The 21,057-nt window shown below is 28.9% G+C and overlaps 2 protein-coding genes across 3 annotated transcripts; both read right to left on the reverse strand.

The window, feature by feature from the left end:
- Positions 1 to 3,829: 3,829 nt before the first annotated feature.
- Positions 3,830 to 6,765, reverse strand: LOC120091324 (fructose-bisphosphate aldolase 6, cytosolic). 2 transcript variants are annotated; one of them, XM_039049308.2, is made up of 3 exons: positions 6,538 to 6,765; positions 5,097 to 5,324; positions 3,830 to 4,881 (listed from the first exon to the last, which is right to left on the reverse strand). In XM_039049308.2, exons 1-3 carry the CDS (start codon positions 6,563 to 6,565, stop codon positions 4,061 to 4,063), a joined length of 1,077 nt encoding a protein of 358 aa, XP_038905236.1. In that variant the 5' UTR covers positions 6,566 to 6,765; the 3' UTR covers positions 3,830 to 4,060. The 2 variants fall into 2 exon arrangements, with proteins under 2 accessions (XP_038905236.1, XP_090162621.1); XM_090306495.1 differs by lacking the exon at positions 6,538 to 6,765 and adding an exon at positions 5,592 to 5,626 and having other exon boundaries at positions 5,097 to 5,326.
- A 9,074-nt stretch (positions 6,766 to 15,839) lies between these two features.
- Positions 15,840 to 17,362, reverse strand: LOC120090773 (uncharacterized). Its single transcript, XM_039048481.2, has one exon. It carries the CDS (start codon positions 17,241 to 17,243, stop codon positions 16,128 to 16,130), a length of 1,116 nt encoding a protein of 371 aa, XP_038904409.2. The 5' UTR covers positions 17,244 to 17,362; the 3' UTR covers positions 15,840 to 16,127.
- Positions 17,363 to 21,057: the final 3,695 nt, after the last annotated feature.

Here is a 21,057-nt window from a genome sequence, read left to right on the forward strand (position 1 = left end):
TTGATCTTGAACTCAACTAGTATATATACTAATGTTAGCCTATTTATTTTTTATCATAGGTAAAATTTGGTCGGAAGATATACATTAAGCGGTTGAGGTAAAGAAAGAAAGTGTATTATATATGTTATGAAGACGTAATATTACATCATGGTAGAAATAGAATAATAAATAAGGATAATGAAATGTAAGAGAGGAAAAAAGAGGGGGATGATGATGCAAGTAGAGAAGTGAGATGTGACTTAAAACTGGGAAGTAGTTTGGTCTCCACTTTGAGTCACAAAAGCACTTTTCTGAATTTGGATATCTGCCATTGTGTCATCCTCTACCTGTTTTGGGAATTTCTGGCCATTAATGTATTATTCAAACTTCCACTCACTGCACTTCCCTTCCTTTTTAATCCTTACTTCCATTCTTAATTAATTCTCTCTCTCTCTCTTTATTCAATATTAATTCCTTCTCTCTCTCTCTTCTTTACTTTTTTTGCTGTCATTAAAACCATGGGCTTTCCTGTTTTTACTGTTTCACCCCTTTCTTTCCCTTTTATTTTTTTTTTTTAATTTTTTTTTCTAACTTTTTGTCTTATTTTTGTCTTATTTGCTAAGCCGTGTTTTGTTCACTCACGTGAATTGAGTTCGATGTTTGACTCACTAATTTTAAATATTGATAGAGTTGAATTAGTATATTTTACTAACATCCTAACTTTTCCTCTTGCAATACTTTCATGATAGCTCAACACATTAACCATTGTGGACAATTATCACTACCACACTCCGATAACCACCTTCGATAACAACTCCGACGACTAATTCCAAATTCTGGCAACTACTTTCGATGATAACTCCGGTGACCCAACTCCAACAACCACCTTTACGCGACCAATTTTGGGCTCCGACAACAAACTCCATGACCACCTTCGTATGCTTCGACAACCACCTCCGATTACGATCTCCGATGAAAATCACTTTCCATGACCACCTTCGAACGAGCAACTCCAACAACCAATTTCGGACTTCAACAACCACCTCCGACGACAAAACTCCAGCAACCAATTCCAATACCACCTTCATACGAACGACTTCGAGCTCTGGCAACCACCTCCGACTACAAACTCCAACGAAAATCATCTTCAATGATGAACTTCGACAACCACCTTTGTGCAACTAACTCTAACAACCAACTTCGTGCTCTAAAAACTACCTCCGACAACAAACTCCGTCGACCAACTCTAATACCACCTTCATGAGACCAACTTCGAGCTTTGACACAACTACCTCCAACTACAAACTCCAACGAAAATCATCTTTGATAATCAACTTCAACAACCACTTTCGACTATTATGAAACTAATGACGATTAAAGTATGTTGTAGAATTGTTGTTTATATAAATAATAATATTTTGTGTACATTAAGTACAATATTTATACATAGAAATTGTAAAATATATTTGTATTTAATTGAATTCATATATAAAATAAGTGTTAATAATATTTGAAAACGTATGTATGTAGTTGAATAGTATGTAATACATAGTAAAAAAGAAAATCATAAAATGGAGATTTTTTTTAGAACATTTTATGGCAAGAAAGAGTGAAAAATGAAAATTTGTTATCTATGATCCTCCAAATTTTGAAGAACTAAAAGTGAAATTGTTGAAGAAATATGGTGGCATTCCATTGACCACTAAGATGATGGAGAGATTCAATTAAAAAAAAATCATGACATAGTAAAAATAAAGAGTAACAACATGAAGAGGAAGTAAAAGGAGAAGATGATAAAATTCATTGAGAAAAATTAGGAACTAAAATTTTTTTTATTTCTCTTTGATTTTCCATTTTAGTTAACTATATTCTTATGAGAAATGTAGTGGGTTAAGTGCTATTCATTTCCAAAAAAAGAAAGAAAGAAAGAAAGAAAAACTTTAAAAATTAAAAGAAAAAATTGCAATCCATATTTACTCGATGGTTAAAATTATTGAATAAAAAGGTTTCAAAACAAAAATAGTCATCATAAAAGCAAATTATTTGGAGTTTAAAAAGACTAGCAGATATTTCAGACATGTGAACTTAACTCTGTATCCCGAATACAGATATCTGAACTCAGATCAAATAACTCTGCACCACAAACAAATACACATGATCTTCTCATATTTCAATTCAACACCCCAAACAATCTCTAACAGTTTATGAGTTTAATGGTTTAAATAACATACTTGGGCTTTTTTTTTCCTCTAATTTTTTAGTTTGAATTTGACTACATGGGTATATATATTTTCTATGCTCAATTTTCAATTTTACCAAGCTAAATTTTACGATGGGACAGTTGCAAATATAACAATCAAGCTAGAAGTGTTTGCAGATATAGCACAATGTAAAAGTATTTGCATATATAAAAAAATTTAAATTCTGTTTTCGAAGTCTATTAGTGATACACCATATTGTTAATAGGGGTCTATCAAAGATAGACCATCTTGCTGATAGAAATCTATCAACGATAAAGTCTTTCACAGATAGATTTTGCTATATTTACAAATTTTAAAATGTTATTATACGCTTGGTTATCATTTTTAAAAGTGTTACCCAATGTAGTCAGTTTTTTTTTTTTTCCTAAGATTCTGTTTGAATAATCATTTAAGAAATATTGTTACAACATGATACATAAAGAAGACAATAATTAGGCATAATATTTTTTTTTGTTGGAGTTTTTGAAGTTTGGTAGATTTATTTGACAGTCAATATTATGCATTAGTATAAAAAGACCACAAGAGTATGCTTTTGAGTATTGATTTGCTAAGATTTGATTTTTTTTTTTTTTTTTGGGGGGGGGGGTTGAATTATTAGTTGGGTTTTTGAAATTTATACTGCTTTTTACCATTTCACTCTTAGTTCTAGTCTCTATGATTCCAAAAGAAGAAGAAAAAAAAATGAAGATAAATCAAAGTTGCACATGATGTTGCTGATGTGAACCTTCAACGATGACCGATGTGTTTTTATTTTTTTATTTTTTTATTTTATTATTATTATTATTTTTTTATAAAAAAAATCACTTTAGTCCTTGAACTTTGGTGTGTAGTGATTTAGTCCTGAACTTTCAATTTTGTAACAATTTAGTCCTTGTACCTTAAGATATATAACAATTTACTCTCTATTATAGAAATTATTGTTAAAATTTAATAAGATTTCTTACCTAAATAAATCGATAAACTAAATAGAGACTCGTTATTTTTTATAGAATACGAAGTCTACATCATAAAATAATAAAAATCAACATCTAATTTTGATAAATTTGTTTACATAAGAGACTAAATTGTTATAAATTTAAAAGTACAATAACTAAATTGTTACATACTAAAGTTCGTTCAGGGACTAAAATTGTTTTAAACTTAACATTTCACGAACTAAATTATTACAAATCAAAGTTTAGAGACGAAATTGTACGAGAAAGTTTAAAGATTAAAAATATTTTACTTTTTGTCAAATTAATCAAACATATGCGCTGCTTTTTATTTACAAGGATTTTGGAATAAATAATTGATTTCATATAACCATTAGGCTTTTGACATAGGAACTTCCCCAAGAGCATGATATTATCATGCAAATTAGGGATATTCTAAAGTGAATAAAATATAATCTTAGATTTATTGTCATATATATATAATGTTAGATTTGATTTTTGAATTAGTTGGAAACTTAGCCAGATTTGATTAGGTTAATTGATGATATTGGCTAATCAACCATTTCATGAGCAAATTGTAAAATTTATTTTTTAAACTAAGTTATTTTCTTCTCTTTCTGGAAAAAAGAATAGGATATGTAACACAAATAAAAAGGGTAAAATTCAATGTAAAGATAGATAAATCCTTGTTTTCTCTTGTTTTGTTTTACAACTGAAAGAGAGAACCAAAACAACTCACTCAACAATCCCAACAAAAAAGAAAGATCTTCGAAAGAGGCTTATTGTTGTCCCTGAATATCATCAACACATCTCGAAATGCTCTAACCTTGCGCTTAAACAAGCTACACCAAAACATAATATAACCACAGAACATCACAATAACCATTTTTAGTATGTGTAATCCTTGACATGAAGACTCTCTGCTGCACCCTCGCTGAGCTCCGCATCGCCCTTGTATGTTCCGAGTGTCGCCTCCGAGTTCGCCTTGCACCTTGTGAGGAAAGCAGCCCTTGCCTTCTCAACATTCTCCTCCTTTCCTGCCCATGCTTTGAGAGTACTCTGCTGAAGGGCACGTCCAAACGAGAAAGACAGCGACCATGGCTTCTTTCCCTTCAGCTTGTTCATGGCATTGAGGTTGAGGGTTGCTTCCTCCTCGCTCTGCCCGCCTGACAAGAAAACAATGGCAGGAACTGCAGCAGGGACGGTACGTTGTAGAGCCCGAACAGTGTACTCAGCAACCACTTCTGGAGCAACCTTGGCAGCTTCAGATCCAGGGGTAACCATGTTCGGCTTCAATAGAGTTCCTTCGAGGAGGACGTGGTGATCATTGAGGGCCTTGTAGCACGCAGCAAGAACCCGCTCGGTCACCTCAGCACATTTGTCGATGCTGTGAGAACCATCAACCAGAATCTCAGGCTCAACAATGGGAACAAGACCATTCTCCTGGCAGATAGCAGCATATCGAGCCAGTCCATAAGCATTCTCATTGATAGACAATTGCGAAGGCTCAGTAGGACCAATCTTGAGCACGGCACGCCATTTGGCGAACCTAGCACCGGCTTCATAGTACTTTTGGCAGCGTTGAGCAAGGCTATCAAGACCCTGTGTGGTTGTCTCACCATTAGTACCAGCAAGTTCAACAGTACCCTTGTCAACCTTAATGCCAGGCAACACACCACCTTCCTTCAAAACATCAACAAACGGCTTACCTGCACAAACAACCAGATAGAGAAAGCTACACATCATACACAAATCGATGAATCCAAATACCATATTGCTCGACCTGGTTATCGACGCACCAAAAATCAAACTTCTTGTTATGAAATCAACAAATAAAGAACAGTAATGATCGACACTTAGATTTATGTGGTTAAATAACCTATTCAAGACATTCTAACACTTGTTATTTCCTAGTTCAGTTTACCTGCAGCTGTTTTTTGGTAGAGAGTCTCCTCAAACAGGATAACTCCACTAAGATATTGAAGGGCACCAGGAGTGAGGAAGAGCAGTTCCCTGAGTGCACGTCGGTTGGACTCAACATTCTCAACATTGATACTCGCTAGACGTTTGCCAATGGTACCAGTTGACTCATCAGCAGCAAGGATACCCTTCCCAGGAGTGCCAATGTAGGCAGCATTGGCAATGAGTTCATCTGCACAGAACATGAGTAGAAGGGATAAATTACAAATACTAAAGATGGAATGAAGTTTGCTCAGAAAGAATGGTCATCTTAATCAATAAAAAAAATTACTTAAGCGTTCAACAAGTCCCCATATACAAGAGAATATTGACATGATGCCCTTTATATTGTTATGCAAACATATATAACAGTGAAGCATAATAGATCTACAATATATTATGAATGGTTAATATATTCAAAATCCTTGATTGAACTACTACAATTATTAGTTGGCACATGTTAAGATTTTTCTCCTCCATAGATCTTGATTTAGGTTCCTTCTTCACCAATTGGAAAGCTTTAATCCATTGAAATAACAGAGTGGAAAAATTGAACAGAAAGAAACAAGAAAGGTTTCCAAATAAGTAAATCCAAATAGTGGGGGAGATTGGAAAAACAGCTACAGTATTGGCCTCTAGTTGGTCCACTTTATAAAAGATGAGTTTCATTCGTCATTACACAGTACAAGAAATTCCCTTTAAGCCAAAGATTTGTTCCCATTAATACCGTCCCCACAACCCAGAAACTTGCACAAAAAATCAGAGAGAAAGAGGGGGGAAAAACCAATTTAAGTCACAATTTCAATGGGAAATGGCTCTTGGCACCACTCTAAAGCAAAATCAAGTAAAGCTATTGTTAACAAATAAAGTTAAGAGTACGATCCGTAATTGGGCTATTCAGGAATCTAAACCAGCGATCTTGATTCCAATCATATTCGAGAGCAATATTTTCGGGCCAACACAATGATATCAAAACGGCAAATACCATAAAACCATTCAAGAAGCCTCTACCTTAAAATGTAATGAAATCACAACAAAATAGTAGAAATATTGAAGTTAACGGAGTATATATGAGTAATTGCATGTCGTTGGTGGATCGAAGTACAAAGAAGTTGCAATGAACTTAAAAAACAACAAAACAGAGGATAAACAGATATGATCAAATGAAAATCAACGAACAAAAAAACTCAGCTAAACAGAGTAATTATTAAACGGAGCATCGCAACCCGATTACTGGAAACAGAAGCACAAATACTCCAGAACCGAGAAATTAAACCAAGAGACACAGATCACCCAAGAAACAGACAAAGAGAAAAGAACCCATCAAACCGAAATACTGAAAAAGATAAACGAAATTATGATCGGAACAGAGGAAATTGAAAGAAATAGAGAAAAGGGAGAAATACCCTGGTACTTGCTCCTGAAGGAAGACATTTTGGAACGGAAATGAAGATTGAAAGTTGAAGATTGAAGAAGCAGAGTGAAGAAATTGGAAGCAGAGAGATCAATGAATTGAAAGGGTTTTGGGGACTCTGCGTTTATATCAAGCGGTTTGGCAGAAACAAAACAGAGAGAGAGAGATCATCGCCACTTGTTTTGGCGTTTTTCTTTTTCCGCAAGAAAAGATGGATTTTATTATGATTTTACTATTTTACCCCTCTTTGTCTTGGGATCCTAAGAATATTCTACAATAATTCTCATTCCATATACAAAATTTACAGCCTTCCCCTTTTTTTTTTTTTTTTTTTTTTTTAATAATGGATGCAGTATTCAAATTTGGTCAAATAAATCTTTTAAACTTTAAAAACGATAGAGGTCTTTTTAACTTTTAATTATATATTTAATTTTGCCAATAAATTTTTAAAATATTTAATATGTTTATAAACTTTCGATTTTATACCTAATGTGATGGCTAAACATGGACCTATTAGACATTTCAAAAGTTCATCTCATAATTATATGTTAAATAGAGCATAAATGTATTTGACACAAAATTGATAATACTTTTCAAATTTCGTAACTTATTAGATACAAAATTGAAAATTTAAAGATATATTTGGAACTTTTTAAAGCTTAAAGATCTATTTGATATAAACTTGCGTACTATTGTTTGTAATGATTAGATTTTTATACTTGAAAATATACCATTAAATCAATTTGAGCATAATTCAATTAGTCATAATATTTTCAAAGATCCATTTGAACCTTTGCCAATTTGTTATATTATCATATTAATTATATATATTCTTTATAATATTGTATTATAGAATGAAAATTTAAACCTATAAACTTTTAAGAGAGATAGAAACGATGAGTTAACTATTGAACACTGTTGGTTGAAAAAAGAGAATATATGTATATATAATTAAACATATATTCTTAAGGGCAAAGCTTTTTTTCCTTGATTGAGGAATAAAGTGCACAAATTAAATCATTATAAAGTTAAGAGTATAAATTCTATAAGAACTAAAATAAAGTAGGTATAAAAAAAATTATCAATCTCGATATTCGAGGTTTGAATTTCTCAATCCTCACTCCATGTTGAATTAAAAAAATTATGAATTTGTACCTAACTCAATCATGTGATGCATGGGATATTAAAATGATGTGGGTTTACTCGGTAGTTTTTCTTTCTTTTTTTAAAAAAAATTAATCTACATATGAAGATATAAATATTTGAATTTTTAATCTCTTAACCAATAATACATATTTGAATCAACTGAGTTATACTCAGTTAATAAATGTGTTGAATATATTATCATAGTCAATGTAATATTGAAAAAAGTGTGAAGAGTCACTTCAGTTAATTGCCCTTTTAAAATACAAATGATTTCAAAAAAGAAAAATTAAACTTTTATATTATTTTGGGTTAATCGTCTATATTATTATAGTTGTTTTGACACTTTTTTTTACTCGAAAGTCATTAAACAAATAAAAAAAATAAAGTGGGATATTTGATGTATTATATAAAAGGGTAGTATGGACATTTAGAGCAGAGAAGTCAATAAATATGTTTATGAATTGGGCCCATAGTTTGTGAAAATAAATAGAAGGTTATAATGGGAAAGATAGAAGAGAAAGTAGAGGCTTCCAAAAGAAAAAGGTTGAAATCTATGAGCAATGGAAGGTCAAAGTTTTGGGGACAAAAAGGAGAGTAAAACTGTGGGGTGTAAAAGGCTAAGTCAAGGGGCCATAGTTGGTTTGAGAGATCCAGGGGCTTTTGCTTGTTTTGGTTTCGGGAGCCACTTTTTTGGTAGCTCACAATTTTAGGGCATCTTCCTTTTAGGCCAGGGTCTATGTTCGAATGTGATATGCTATATGCTCGGTCGACATTTGTATAGGTATTGAGTATAGTAACATGTTATCAATTGTATCTCATACCTACGTTGATTTTACGTTTATCAAGTGAGATTTGATTGTATTAAACATGGTGTCAAGTTTTAGTAGAGTGATTGAGTGAATAATTAATACATTTTTTAGAATACTAAAAACAATTAGAAACTCTTATTGAAATAATACTCTTATTTTGATTATTGATCAACGATTAACAATCATAAACCAATACTTGTAAACTCAAAATCTACTTTTTCAAGCAAATGTAGTTTTCGTGTAATTAAGTAAAACTAACAATATTGTCTGGCTTTTAAAATTATGCATGACATTTAATTCAAATCTTGAAAAGTCTTTAAAGAAATTATATCCTGTTCATTTCTATATTAAGATAAACCTTAAGCCTACAATTAATCAATCTAGTCTAAATCTTACTTGTAAATGAAGCTAAGAAATTACAAGTTTTAACAAACATAAAAGCAAAAAGGAAAGAGAACAAAATAATTGATTGTCAATTCAACGAGTAAAAACTCGAGTTCATGGCTACATCATCCCTAGAGCTTAGTCACTCAACATTATCACTAAAACTAAATTTAGATTGGACATAGAAAATCCATAAAAGAAACTACAAAATTAAAGAGAATATAGGAGAGAGAATTGTGATCATGTGTTGATTTTCGTTCTTGTTGCAATTTCCACGCTCTCAAGCCTAAAATGATCTTCCTTAACGACATTTTTATGTTAGTGCACCCACTAATTAGATGTCCAAATTTGAAATATATATATATATATATATATAGATATAGATATATCATCATAAGACACCATAAGTAGCATTGAGAAGCTACAAACGGAGGATATCTTCATGTTTTCAAGCGTTTAGCAGGATTGAGATAGGATTTGTGGCATTGAGTGAGATACAAATCTTCAAAGTCATAGCGTCGAGACGTTATACATGTGTGCGAGTTCTAGTTTGGTTGCAGCGATCTTCTTGACTTTTTTCTGTTTTATGTCTTCATTTAGCAATCTCTTAGCTCCTTTTTAACCTCAATCATCCTCTCCAACACTCGTTTTTTGGTCCATTTGCTTGAAATCTACCATCTAAACAGATTTCTTTTTTTGTGAAGTTTATACTTCAACAAATTATTCTTTAAAAAACAAGACAAAAATATTTTAAAGTGACGTTAGAAAAAAAAAAAAAGAACATTGAAGACGGGTAAATGAAAGAGTCGGATGGCAATCGAGCTACCACATTTAGGTTAAGTAGATTAGTTTGGTGACTAGAGATTGGTAACGTATGAAACCATCCACTTCTCTAAGCAATTTTGTCCTCCCCCAATTTATTAGAGATGGAAATATATAATAATGTTCGATAAGGTTGCTAATTTGTGACTTCACAATGGATAGGAGTTTAAAGTCAAAATGATTAGCTAAGGTATTAGACTAGTAACAAAGAATTGTATAAATGCACATATTTATTGACTTTATTAAACAAAATCCTATGTAATTTCTAATAAAATTTCTTACTTGAGTTAGAAAAATATGGTAGCCTAAAAATATTGGTTAAAATATCATTTTAGTCTTTATATTTTAAATTTTATTTTATTTTAGTTCATATAATATTCCAGCCTAATTCATGTTAGTGCATTAAATTTACTTTTTATTATAATTAATTCAATTCATAACAACCGACTTCATCCAAGAGAAGAAAAAACATATATTGATATATTTTCAAAATTTATTGGAAAAATGTTAAAGTAATTTTTAAGATTTATTGAAGATACACACGGTACACGAACTAACTTTACATATTTGAAAATCCATGGATAAAATATAAAAGTTTTAAAGTATAAGAATTAAATTAATAATTTTCTTTACAAAATTGGAGTAAAATATATCTTGTGTTAGAAAAATAACTAAAATAGTATTGTAACAATACATATGATATCACTATATTTAGAATTTTTAGAAAAATAACTGAATGTATACTTTATCACTCCTCTAAAAAAAAAAAAAAAAAAAAGCTTTATACTCAATGTCAATAACAAGGTAAATTGAATTGATGGTGTAATATTCGAAAATTTAATTTTATATGAGTTGAAATTTTTTAAGTAAAATATATTTAAAAAATGTAATAACTATTTTTCTTTCTTTCTTTTAAAAAAATGAAAATGAAAATGAAAAATTATTTGTCATCTTCACAAATAAAACAAACTCTAACCTAACCTAGGTTGTATTTCTGCTTGACCATATATATATATATACACACACACATATACTTTACACCTTATATTAATTAAAATATTTGTCACTTTTAAGCATGCTTGGGGATGCTGCCATTTTGTGTCAAAATGATGCCTCTCTTTCATTGAAAATGTTTTATACTTCCTTTGCCCAAAAGAAATGAAAAAAAGTTTTATACTATTTCACTAATTAAGCATCTTTCTGTGTCATGTTTCAACTTGGGGTTTTTGCACCATATTCTATTGTGAGATGTTTAATTAATATATTCTCTTTTTATAAATATAATGCCAAAAGTGGTTTGAGAGAACCATATGCTTTTATTATTGAACGGTCGATTATTTAATGACATAGGTCTATCACAGTTTATTGGACTATCACTTATAGGTAGTAATATTTTGCTATACTTGAAAATATTTTCAATAGTTTTACTATTTAAAATAATTAGTCTAAAATTAGCAAAATAAAAAATAATTTTAACTTGAAATTTATTTAACCTTTTATTGATTTTAGTATTGTTTGTTTTAATACAATTTTTTTAAGAATATTTATTATGTAAAATCTATTAATATGTTCTAACTAAATTGAAGTTTAAACTTTATCAAACTTGCATTCCATTTTTTTTTTAATAAAATATCATATTGCCAATTTTTTCCCTTTCTGTTAAATGATTAAAAAAAAACATATCTTGAAATTAGATTCCAATTTTAAATATGAAATACATTATACATAGACATATCTAGAAAATAATGAAATAATTAACAAAATTTATATTGTACCTTTCGAAAGGGTGTCATTTAAGGGGAAAAAAGGTTTATAAAGTAATCGAAACAATAATAATTAACATGAAATATAGTTGGTAATTAATAACAAAACTAATCCTCCATTTAGACTCAAGAAAGTTTAAGAAACTATTTTAAATCTTATGATTTGAAATCTGAAATTAATTATTTTGTTTGAAACGAAAAAAATTTAAAATGAATGTATTTAAAATTTTGTATTCGAACGGTAACTCCAAAAAAAAAAAAAAAAAAAGTTAGAGTTTACTAATATAAGCTTTTAACTATGATGTGTTGATTGAAAATTAGAATTTGACAAATTAATTAAATAATTTACTTTCAAATCATATAAAATTCGAGCATTTTAGTCACGAAAGTTCTTTAAGTAAAACAATATTTGAAATCACTTCGAATTTAAAAATCAATTTATTTTTTGTGGTACCAAACAATAGAATTCATTTGAAATCCCTCAAAATCATAAGGTTCAAAACAGGCCAAGATTTTCATTCTACCCTAGACCTTAATATTAATGTGAAAAACAAGTCAATTAGGACCTTAATGGGAGAGGGAAAAAAAACTATTAGCACATTTATGGAATTTAGCATTACCATTAAGGCCTTCTATTTAGATTTTTTTTTTTTTTAATGAAGAAGAAACATTTAATTATATAAAATACCAATTCGAATTGTATTTAAACAACGTTTATTGGTTATTTGAAAATTAGAATGAAAAGGATAGAAATAAAATACATGTTTGCAATTAAACTATGGTTAAGAAAAATGTAGATCTCCTACAAATTAAGGAGAAGTGAATTTGATGTTTTTTTTTTCTTTTGAAAAGAATTTGATATCACTTCTGAAATAATGAAAACTACTTTTAAGGTGTATTTGGAATACACCTTCAAGTGTTTAATTAAAAATATAAGTAATTTTGGAAGAAATTAAAGTGTTTGGCAATCATTCAAAATAACTTTTCAAATATATTTTAATCAGTTTTTATCAAAAGTGTTTAAATAAAAATGAGTTTTTTAAAAAAAATATTTTTTTTCTTAAGTAAATCCAAACAGGCCGTTAATCAATTGAAAGTATATTTTAAGCTTTAATGTTTGGATTAAGTAGTCAAAAGTGAATCAAGTGATTGTACTTCTAAATACTTTGGGGGAAAGAACTCTAAACTTGACCTTTCAATCCAAACTCATTAGAAGAGTTGAAATATGCATTAAGAAAGGATGTGATTGTTTACAAGCTTGGTTTAAGTCTTCAAGAGGAGGTGCAATATGGGCTTGTATGAAACCTTTGAGAGTCAGAAAGTGGGCCTAAAGCCCAAATATCATCAAATCAACCAGCCCATTTTGGAAAGATGGTCTTCCCAATATGCTTCATTCATTTAAAAAAAAAAAGAAAGTAGGCAATGCATCATGATAATATTTATGTTTGTGCATCATAATTTATAGTATAACAAATTCTTCTTATTTATTTTCTAAAAAGTGAAAAATATACTCAAAGATATTTTTATCCAAAAAAAAACTTGAATACAGTTAGGCTTCACCCATCTTTGGATTGTTTTTACTTTTTTTTTCTACGTAAGAAAAATGAGATGCATGAGATTAGGTTGTACCTAATTAGTACCTTTTGTCTAGTTCAATTTGAAGATTCTCTAGATAAATTTGAAGATTCTGAAACGAACTTAGTGATCATTTTTACCAGATCTAAAATGTTTAGATATTTTTTTTAAGTTGAGCAATTTAATATTAGTTATTCTTCTTTGTTGGCCTTTTTGTTATTTGAAAACTAATTTAGAGTGTTTTGGGATTATTTTGCACAAGTTCAGGGTGATTGTGTACATATTTTAACCCTTTTTTATTTTTGGTTGACTAATTATAAGATAATTTAAAGTAAATCACATTTTTAATTTCATTAGGGGTATACATGGGTTGGGTTGGATTGGGTTGAAGGTATTTTTTGGGTTAATCCGAAAATTCGAGTCGGTTTGATTGGCAACCCAAATGACCCAAATAAAGTTACCCAACCCTTAAAATTCGGGTTGGGTTGGGTTGGGTTGGGTTGGGTTGTCGGGTTATAACTTTTTTTTTTTATTTTTAATGAAAAATATGTAAATTTATATACAACACGTGACTAATAACTAAAATCTCATAAAATTAAGATGCTAAATACCAAATATCTATGATATTTATTGTAAACTTTAAACAAAGACAAATATCATAACAATTTTAAAAGAAAAATATTAAAAATTAATCAATACAAAGAAATCAAACTTTAAACAAAGATGAATATATATAATTCGGGTTGGGTTGGATCAATCCAGAATTTTTTTTAGCCAACCCACAACCCAACCCAATAAAAATAGAAAAACTAACCCAACCCAACCCAACCCTTACATTTTGGGTTGGGTAGTCCGGATTGTTCGGGTTGTCGGATTATTTGAACACTCCTAAATTTCATTAGTTTCTAAAACTATAGGGGCCATTTGTTTTGCGGGCATCCTAAATTCTCATGGAGTGTGCATCTACATTAGGTTTGTTTTGCAGTATTGTGAGATGCTCAACATGTAAAGATTCTCGTGCGCATCTGTAGAGTTTTGGATGTCATCCTAAAATATGAGTTTTTCAGATATTCGAGTTGAGGGCTTTCCCATTTTACCTTTTTTGTACTTCCTATATATATATATATATATATATATATTAATCTTCATTTGCATTATATGATTAAAACAAATACTGGCAACTATGTGTATCATATATTTTTAGTTATATCATAATTCTTATTATTTTTTACCAATATATTCATATTTAAGTTTAAATTAATATTTATTTTATAAAAAAATTTAAATTATGATATATTGTTTTGTTAAGAAAAATAACATATAAAAATAATATAAATTGTATTAATTTTAAAAGAAATTCAAATTGATAAAAACAAATATGTTATATAAGTTCAAATTATATCAAATTAATTATAAAGTAATGAATAGTCTTAAAGACATTGTTGGAACTTTATGTAAATTTAAGATATTCCCGAGTAAAAATCTTATGAAACAAACACAGTTATCAAAATATTCTCAGATATTTGTAAAAATAAAACAAACATAGTAATCTGAAGATATCAGACATCTATAATTCATAATATATATAATTTCGGACATCTAAAATTATAGTTATCTACCTTCTAAAAAACAAACAGCTCCATATAGAGTAGTTTTTTAGATTTTCTGAAAAATATCATGTCTTTTCTTACTAACTATTAAAACTTTTGTTTTATTCCTATTCTATAGTATTTCACTTCGTTTTATATTTGATTTTTTAAAAAAGTCCAACTAAACTAAACCATAAGAAGTTTAATTTGATTATTTAATGCATTTATTATCGTTTTAAATTACTAATTTCTTTCTTAATTATTAGGTATGAAAACGTAATAAGAAATGAATTCCATTCCACAAGATTTTAATGTAGGTTTTTGTTTTAGAAAAAAAATCACATCGGATTTATAGAAGTTCTGTTTTTAAATATAGAAAATAAATCAATAAATTTTTAGAATTATCAGTGATAGACGCTATTAGTGTCTATTAGTGATATTGATAGACATTGATAGAAGTATATGAATGTCTATTAGTATTTATCATTGATTATTATAAAATTTTGGTATATCTTGTAAATATTTTCAACAGTTTTACCATTTGAAATAATTTTCCTTTATAGAAACCACCCCAAGTTCACAATCATGTCCCCTTATAAAATGACATCTCCAACCTTGTCTTATTACACGTCCTTTCTTTTCAATCACTAAGGATGAAAACGATTTGGTTCGGTTCGGTTTTGTGGTCAAGTCGAATTGATTTCGAATTCGGTTTTGGAATTTTTAAAAGATCTATGTTATATTTTTTTTAATTGAAAAATGGTTCGATTGTAAATTCGATTTTGTTCTTTTAAATTAAAAATGGTCCGGTTTTAAATTTAGTTTTACTCTCTTCTAATATATACATACATACATATATATATATATATATATATATATATATATATATAGTTAAAAATGGTTCGGTTCAGTTTCAAATTCGGTTTTCGACATTGAAACCAAATCGAACCGAATTAATTCAGTTTCAAAATTTTTTCAAATCAAACCGAACTGCGTTTTTCGATTTCACTGAATATTCGGTTCAGTTCGGTTTGATTTTTACGGTTTGAATGACCACCCATATCAATCACCATTTAAATTTCAGTCAAGGGTCACCATCTATTCCTCAAACAATTGAACTTGTATATGTCGATCTTGAAGCATAATTCACTTATTTATAACGTTAGAGAATAATATTAAATTTTCACGATACTTATTAAAATAATATAGAAAAATAAAAACAATTAAACTCATATATGTCTTCAAATTTACAATTTTTTTTCTTCATCAGAATCTATACAACTTACAATACATGAAAAAAACCAACATCCCATGTCCAAAGAAAAGCACATTGAACAGATTTCCCTCTAAAGTGAAGAAAAATGAAAGTTCTTAAAGAATCTTTTTTCTTCCAAGTAACTACATAGAGAGAATCAAATAATCCAAACTAAAAAAAATAAGATAAAATCACAAAGATTTTTTTTTTTTTTTTTTTTTTTTTTGGAAATCAAATTATCAATCAGGATTGTTCTTACAAGCTCGAATCAATAGAGAAAACCCAGCCTTTTGTTGCTTAGTCTTCTCCTCCAGCCACAGCCGACTATCCAATCCACTTCTCGTCCTGAACATGAACGCCGCTGCCGTGGTCTCCGCCGCAGATTCCGGCCGGAAAAGCCACTCATAGACATCCCACATCATGTCCACCACCGACCCATCTAAAAAAATAGTTTGATTCCCTCGAAAATTCCACTTCAATCTCTTCACTTCAAAAATCTGTTTTTTATCAATGAACACCGCCAGTCTCTGGTTCCTCATTTCCTCTCCGCCGCCGCACTTGACGAGAATCTCATGGAGGCCACCGTCGTCGGAGAATCTAGCTTTCGTCGAGAAAACCGAATCGTCTGCACAAAAATCCTCCCTCCGAGAAACCAGAGAGAATTTCATGAATTGGGTATCCAACTTCTCTTTCAAAATCCCCAATTTGACCAATTTCTCCCTTTCATCACCGATCAACAACGCAATTTCGGAATCCACCGTCACAGCTATGTAAAACCCAGAAGTCGGTTCAGGACCCGGATCGAATCGGGCATCGGAGATGTCCCAGAAGACCGAAATATCAGAATTTTCAGAGGATTTGAAGGATTTAAGGCCTTTAGTGGTGAGAATGGAATGGGAAATGGAATTGATTTTGATTGTAAAAGATTGACCCATATTTTTAGCAGTCCATTGAAGGAGAATGAGAAGGTAGCTTTGGTTGGTAGAACTAGAAAGCTTTGCTCTGTAAAGGGAAGAAACAGAGAAAGGGGAATTAGAGGAAGGGAATTTGGAGAAGACATGGGGATTAGGGGAAGGGCCAGAGCAATAAGAATCAGAGACTTTAACGGCGTGTTCACTGTAACAAGTAGCAATGCTTCTCCTCATGAGGAAGAAGAAGAAGAAGAAGAAAAGGGAAATTGTGAAAACAGAGGATGGAAATGGAAGGTGTGATTTTGTGAATGAAAGTGGGGGAATGGGAAGAAAAGAGAGAATAATTGTGTGTTTGTTTGGGAGAAAAAGAAGAAAAAATGGTAAGAGAGAAGTGAAGTTGACAAAAGGAAGGGTTTTGTTGATGTTCTTATGGGTTTGGTCCATGTGTTGTTGTCTTCCCTGCTTTTTTACATCTATATTAATGGTGAGACTCAAGACAGATCTGAAACAGAGAGAGAGAGAGAAAGGGAAAAAAAACAGAGGAGAAGAAGTGATGGGAAACTTTTACATTTTTAGTAGCTAAAATAATTTTAACTTTAAATACTATTTTCATAAATAGATATAATGGATTAAGTGAGTTTAGTTCAACGGTATCACCTTTATTTCTAAAAACAATATATTTTCGATTAAATTTAGAATTTTATCTGAGAATTTTATTAAATTATCATATAAATTATTTTTGAGATTTTGATTATTTGGAAAGATTTTATAAAATCATAAAGACTATTTTTTTTAGTTTTATGAAACTATAATAACTAAATTCTTACTTTTAAACCATACAAACTAAATTCTAGTTTTTTTCTTAAACTATAGGTACCAAATTTGTAATTAACTTATACTGTTGTCTCTAATTCATTTTAGTTTTGTATTTTGTATTTTCAACTTTTATTTAGTCTTATGCTTTTAAAATGCATGTTTTGATTCTTATACTTTATAAAAATGAATTATTTATATCTTTATTTGTAAAAGTTTTAACACATTTTTTATATAGTGAAAACCTCTTAATACAAATTGATAGGTATATAATATTTAAATGAAAAGTATAGGAACCAAAATTTTAAAAAGTTCATTTTATATATAGTAAAAGCAATAGAAATACACCAACAAGATGTGTTGATGACTAAGAGGTTCATGATTCAAATTCTTCACTCCATTTTATAATAAAAAAATAATAGAAATAGACAAATATTAATATATCATAGTTTAACGGATTAATACATGAGCTAAAAAGCCACCGATGGATCATGTTTTTTGTCACAAATTGTTAAATATGGCAATTAGCCTGCGATTTTCTTAGAATATGCATTAGATGCTAGTTTAAAATTATATATATATTTTGTCTAACATGAATACTCAATTAGCATATACCTTTTTTCTTTGAAGTTAAGAGTTCAAATCGATATAAAATAAAACATGTCTTTAATAACATTTTGTAATACATTTTATAAATTTTTTTTCATATATCTAATAATGGGTGATGTTTAAAAAAATTAAAGTAAATAAATATTGAGATGGACGTTAATTTTTAAATTTTTGTTTAATTTATCATCTACTCTAATGGGAATATTATATATAGAAATTTTAAAAGTAAAAGTTTACTAATTACCATCTTAAAAGTCGATGATTCGATCTTATCCTTCGTTGTATTATTAAAAATAAATTAATGTATTTCTAAGGAAAAAGAGAGGTGAGAGAATGAAAGCCATGTTCTTGTCTTTAAGAAAAATAAATATGATTCTATGACCTTAAAGAATTCAAAATAATAAATATTGGAATATGTCTATCAAAATCCCACCTTTATTTTGTCTGTACTTGTCCTTGAAAAATATTATGTGGATAAGAGCAAAAGTTTTGTGTTTTTCTTGTTTTTCTGTCTAAAAGGTTTCAGCTTTATGTTTATCCAACAAAAAGGAAAAAAAAAAATGTTAGACAAAATCTTGTTCTTTGTCCATCTCATGACCAAATATGAAACCTCATAAAATCCACTTTTATGTATATTATTTATAAAATTGCAAATTGACCATTGATTCATGTATAAAACAATTCTATATAGCATCAAATTAAGTAGTAAAACATTTATTTATTTTAAAAATAGTAATGAAAATTTATTCGATGGAAAAGTAAATATACCCTAATTTTGTATGAAAGATTAAATTGAGAAAATATATAGAGGTTTCTGTATTTTTTTTTTCTTAGTACAATGGAGGTAGGAGAATTCGAACCACAAACCTCATAGTTATTAATACACTATTGTATGTCAATTGAATCGTGTTTACTTTGGTTAGAAAGGTTTCTACTTTCTTATTTTTAATTTTTTAAAAAATATATCAATTTCGTATGATTTTCAAATAGTATTTTCTCAAATCTATATATATATATGTGGAACAAACACATGGCTTTTAATAATGAAGTCAACTATTAAAACTTACCCATCTTTATAAATATTTTCAATTTCTCATTCTCGTTCAAAGTCATTTTTTATCGTAGCTACCTATTTTGGATTGAATGAAATAACAACTTTCACATTAATAGACATTTATCTATAGGTCAATTGGGGGTTAAATAGATAGATTTTCTATTTTATATAGCTAAAATCCAACTAAGCAAAATTAAAATACAAAATACATCAAATGTAACTAATAAAATATATTAAGATATAGACTCAATCTAACGTATTTTGTTTATATATATATAGGTAAACCGTCATGTGACATCAACATTGCAATTAGTAGACTTCTAACAAAACTCAATTCATAACATTAAGAATTTTAAAATATTAGCAAGGAAAAGAACAATACCAATAGGCTTTAGGAAAGTGATGATAAATGTGTTTACTAAATTAGATTCAAAGTTTTCTCTTTATTTATTTATTTATTTGGTATGTAATATTTATTATCCAATTGGAATTAAGTAAACGTGGAAGAGGATTTAGAAGAACAATAACGTGGTGCCACGTGGGGAAAAGTTAATGGGATGATGAGAATGAATGGTTGATAATGATAGCTGGGCCCACGAGATTAATAGCCGTTCCTAAGTTTTTATCTACTTCAACCGTAGACGATTATTATTATTATACTCTTACAAACGTGTGAGTTACACTACAAAATAAATTTTGTAATAAACTGATTTATTTATTATTATTATTTTCCTTTTTAGTGCAAACGGCAAAAACGCCGAATTTTCAGGTTTATTTATTTATTTTTGTTAACCATCAACTTTTTTGCATCAATAAATTCGAATATTTACTTTTAGGTTAAATTATATTAAGTACACAGAAGTTTGGACCATGGTATTAAATTTTAGTACAAATATAAATTTATATTTTTAAATTTTGAGAGTTGTATAAATTTAAATCCTAAATTTTGAGGGTTGTATCGATTTTAATCTTAATTGTTTGAATTGTATCAATTTAAACCCCAAACTAATAATTATATCCATTTAAACTTTGAACTTTCTTAAGTGTATCGATTTAAACCCTATACTTTCAGAAATACATCAATTTAAACTAACTTTCATAAGTCTGTTCAAATAAAACATGATGGAGGGTTTAAGTTGATACAATTATAAAAGTTTAGGGTTTAAATTGATATACTTATAATAGTTTGGGGTTTAAATTGATACAATTATTACTTTGGGATTTAAATTATACAATTATTAGGTTATGGTTTAATTTGATGCAACACCCAAAATTCAGGATATAAATGGATATTTTTCTTAAATTTTATTTTGATATTTCTATATTTCATTGATTTGATATCCATGTGAGGATGAATAACACTTTCATTATATCATTAAAAGAAATAATAATAATCAACAAAAAAATCAATGCAAACATATATATATATATATATATATATATATATATTACAATTTTTTCCTAAAAAATATCCACCAACATCGATATTTTATTGATTTACATCGAACTTTCATAAAAATAAGACCTCGACATATTTGTGGATATTGACATTTTATATATTAGGTTTGGGGTTTGTTTCAATTTTATTTTCAACCACAAAAAATTTCATATTTACCTTCGAGCTTCAAAAAAATTCTCTCATGAATATTGAAATTGTCCAAAAACTATATTTATTAAAAGTATAAAGATTAAAATTGAAAACAAAAATTTAACAAGTTCCAAAATACAAGGACCAAAATGTTATATTAACGTATTGTTTAGTATATAATATTCCAAGTGCAA

The sequence above is a fragment of the Benincasa hispida genome, chromosome 11, assembly GCF_027475165.1.
Source record: "Benincasa hispida cultivar pf3 chromosome 11, pf3_genome.v1.1, whole genome shotgun sequence".
NCBI classification, from domain to species: domain Eukaryota; kingdom Viridiplantae; phylum Streptophyta; class Magnoliopsida; order Cucurbitales; family Cucurbitaceae; genus Benincasa; species Benincasa hispida.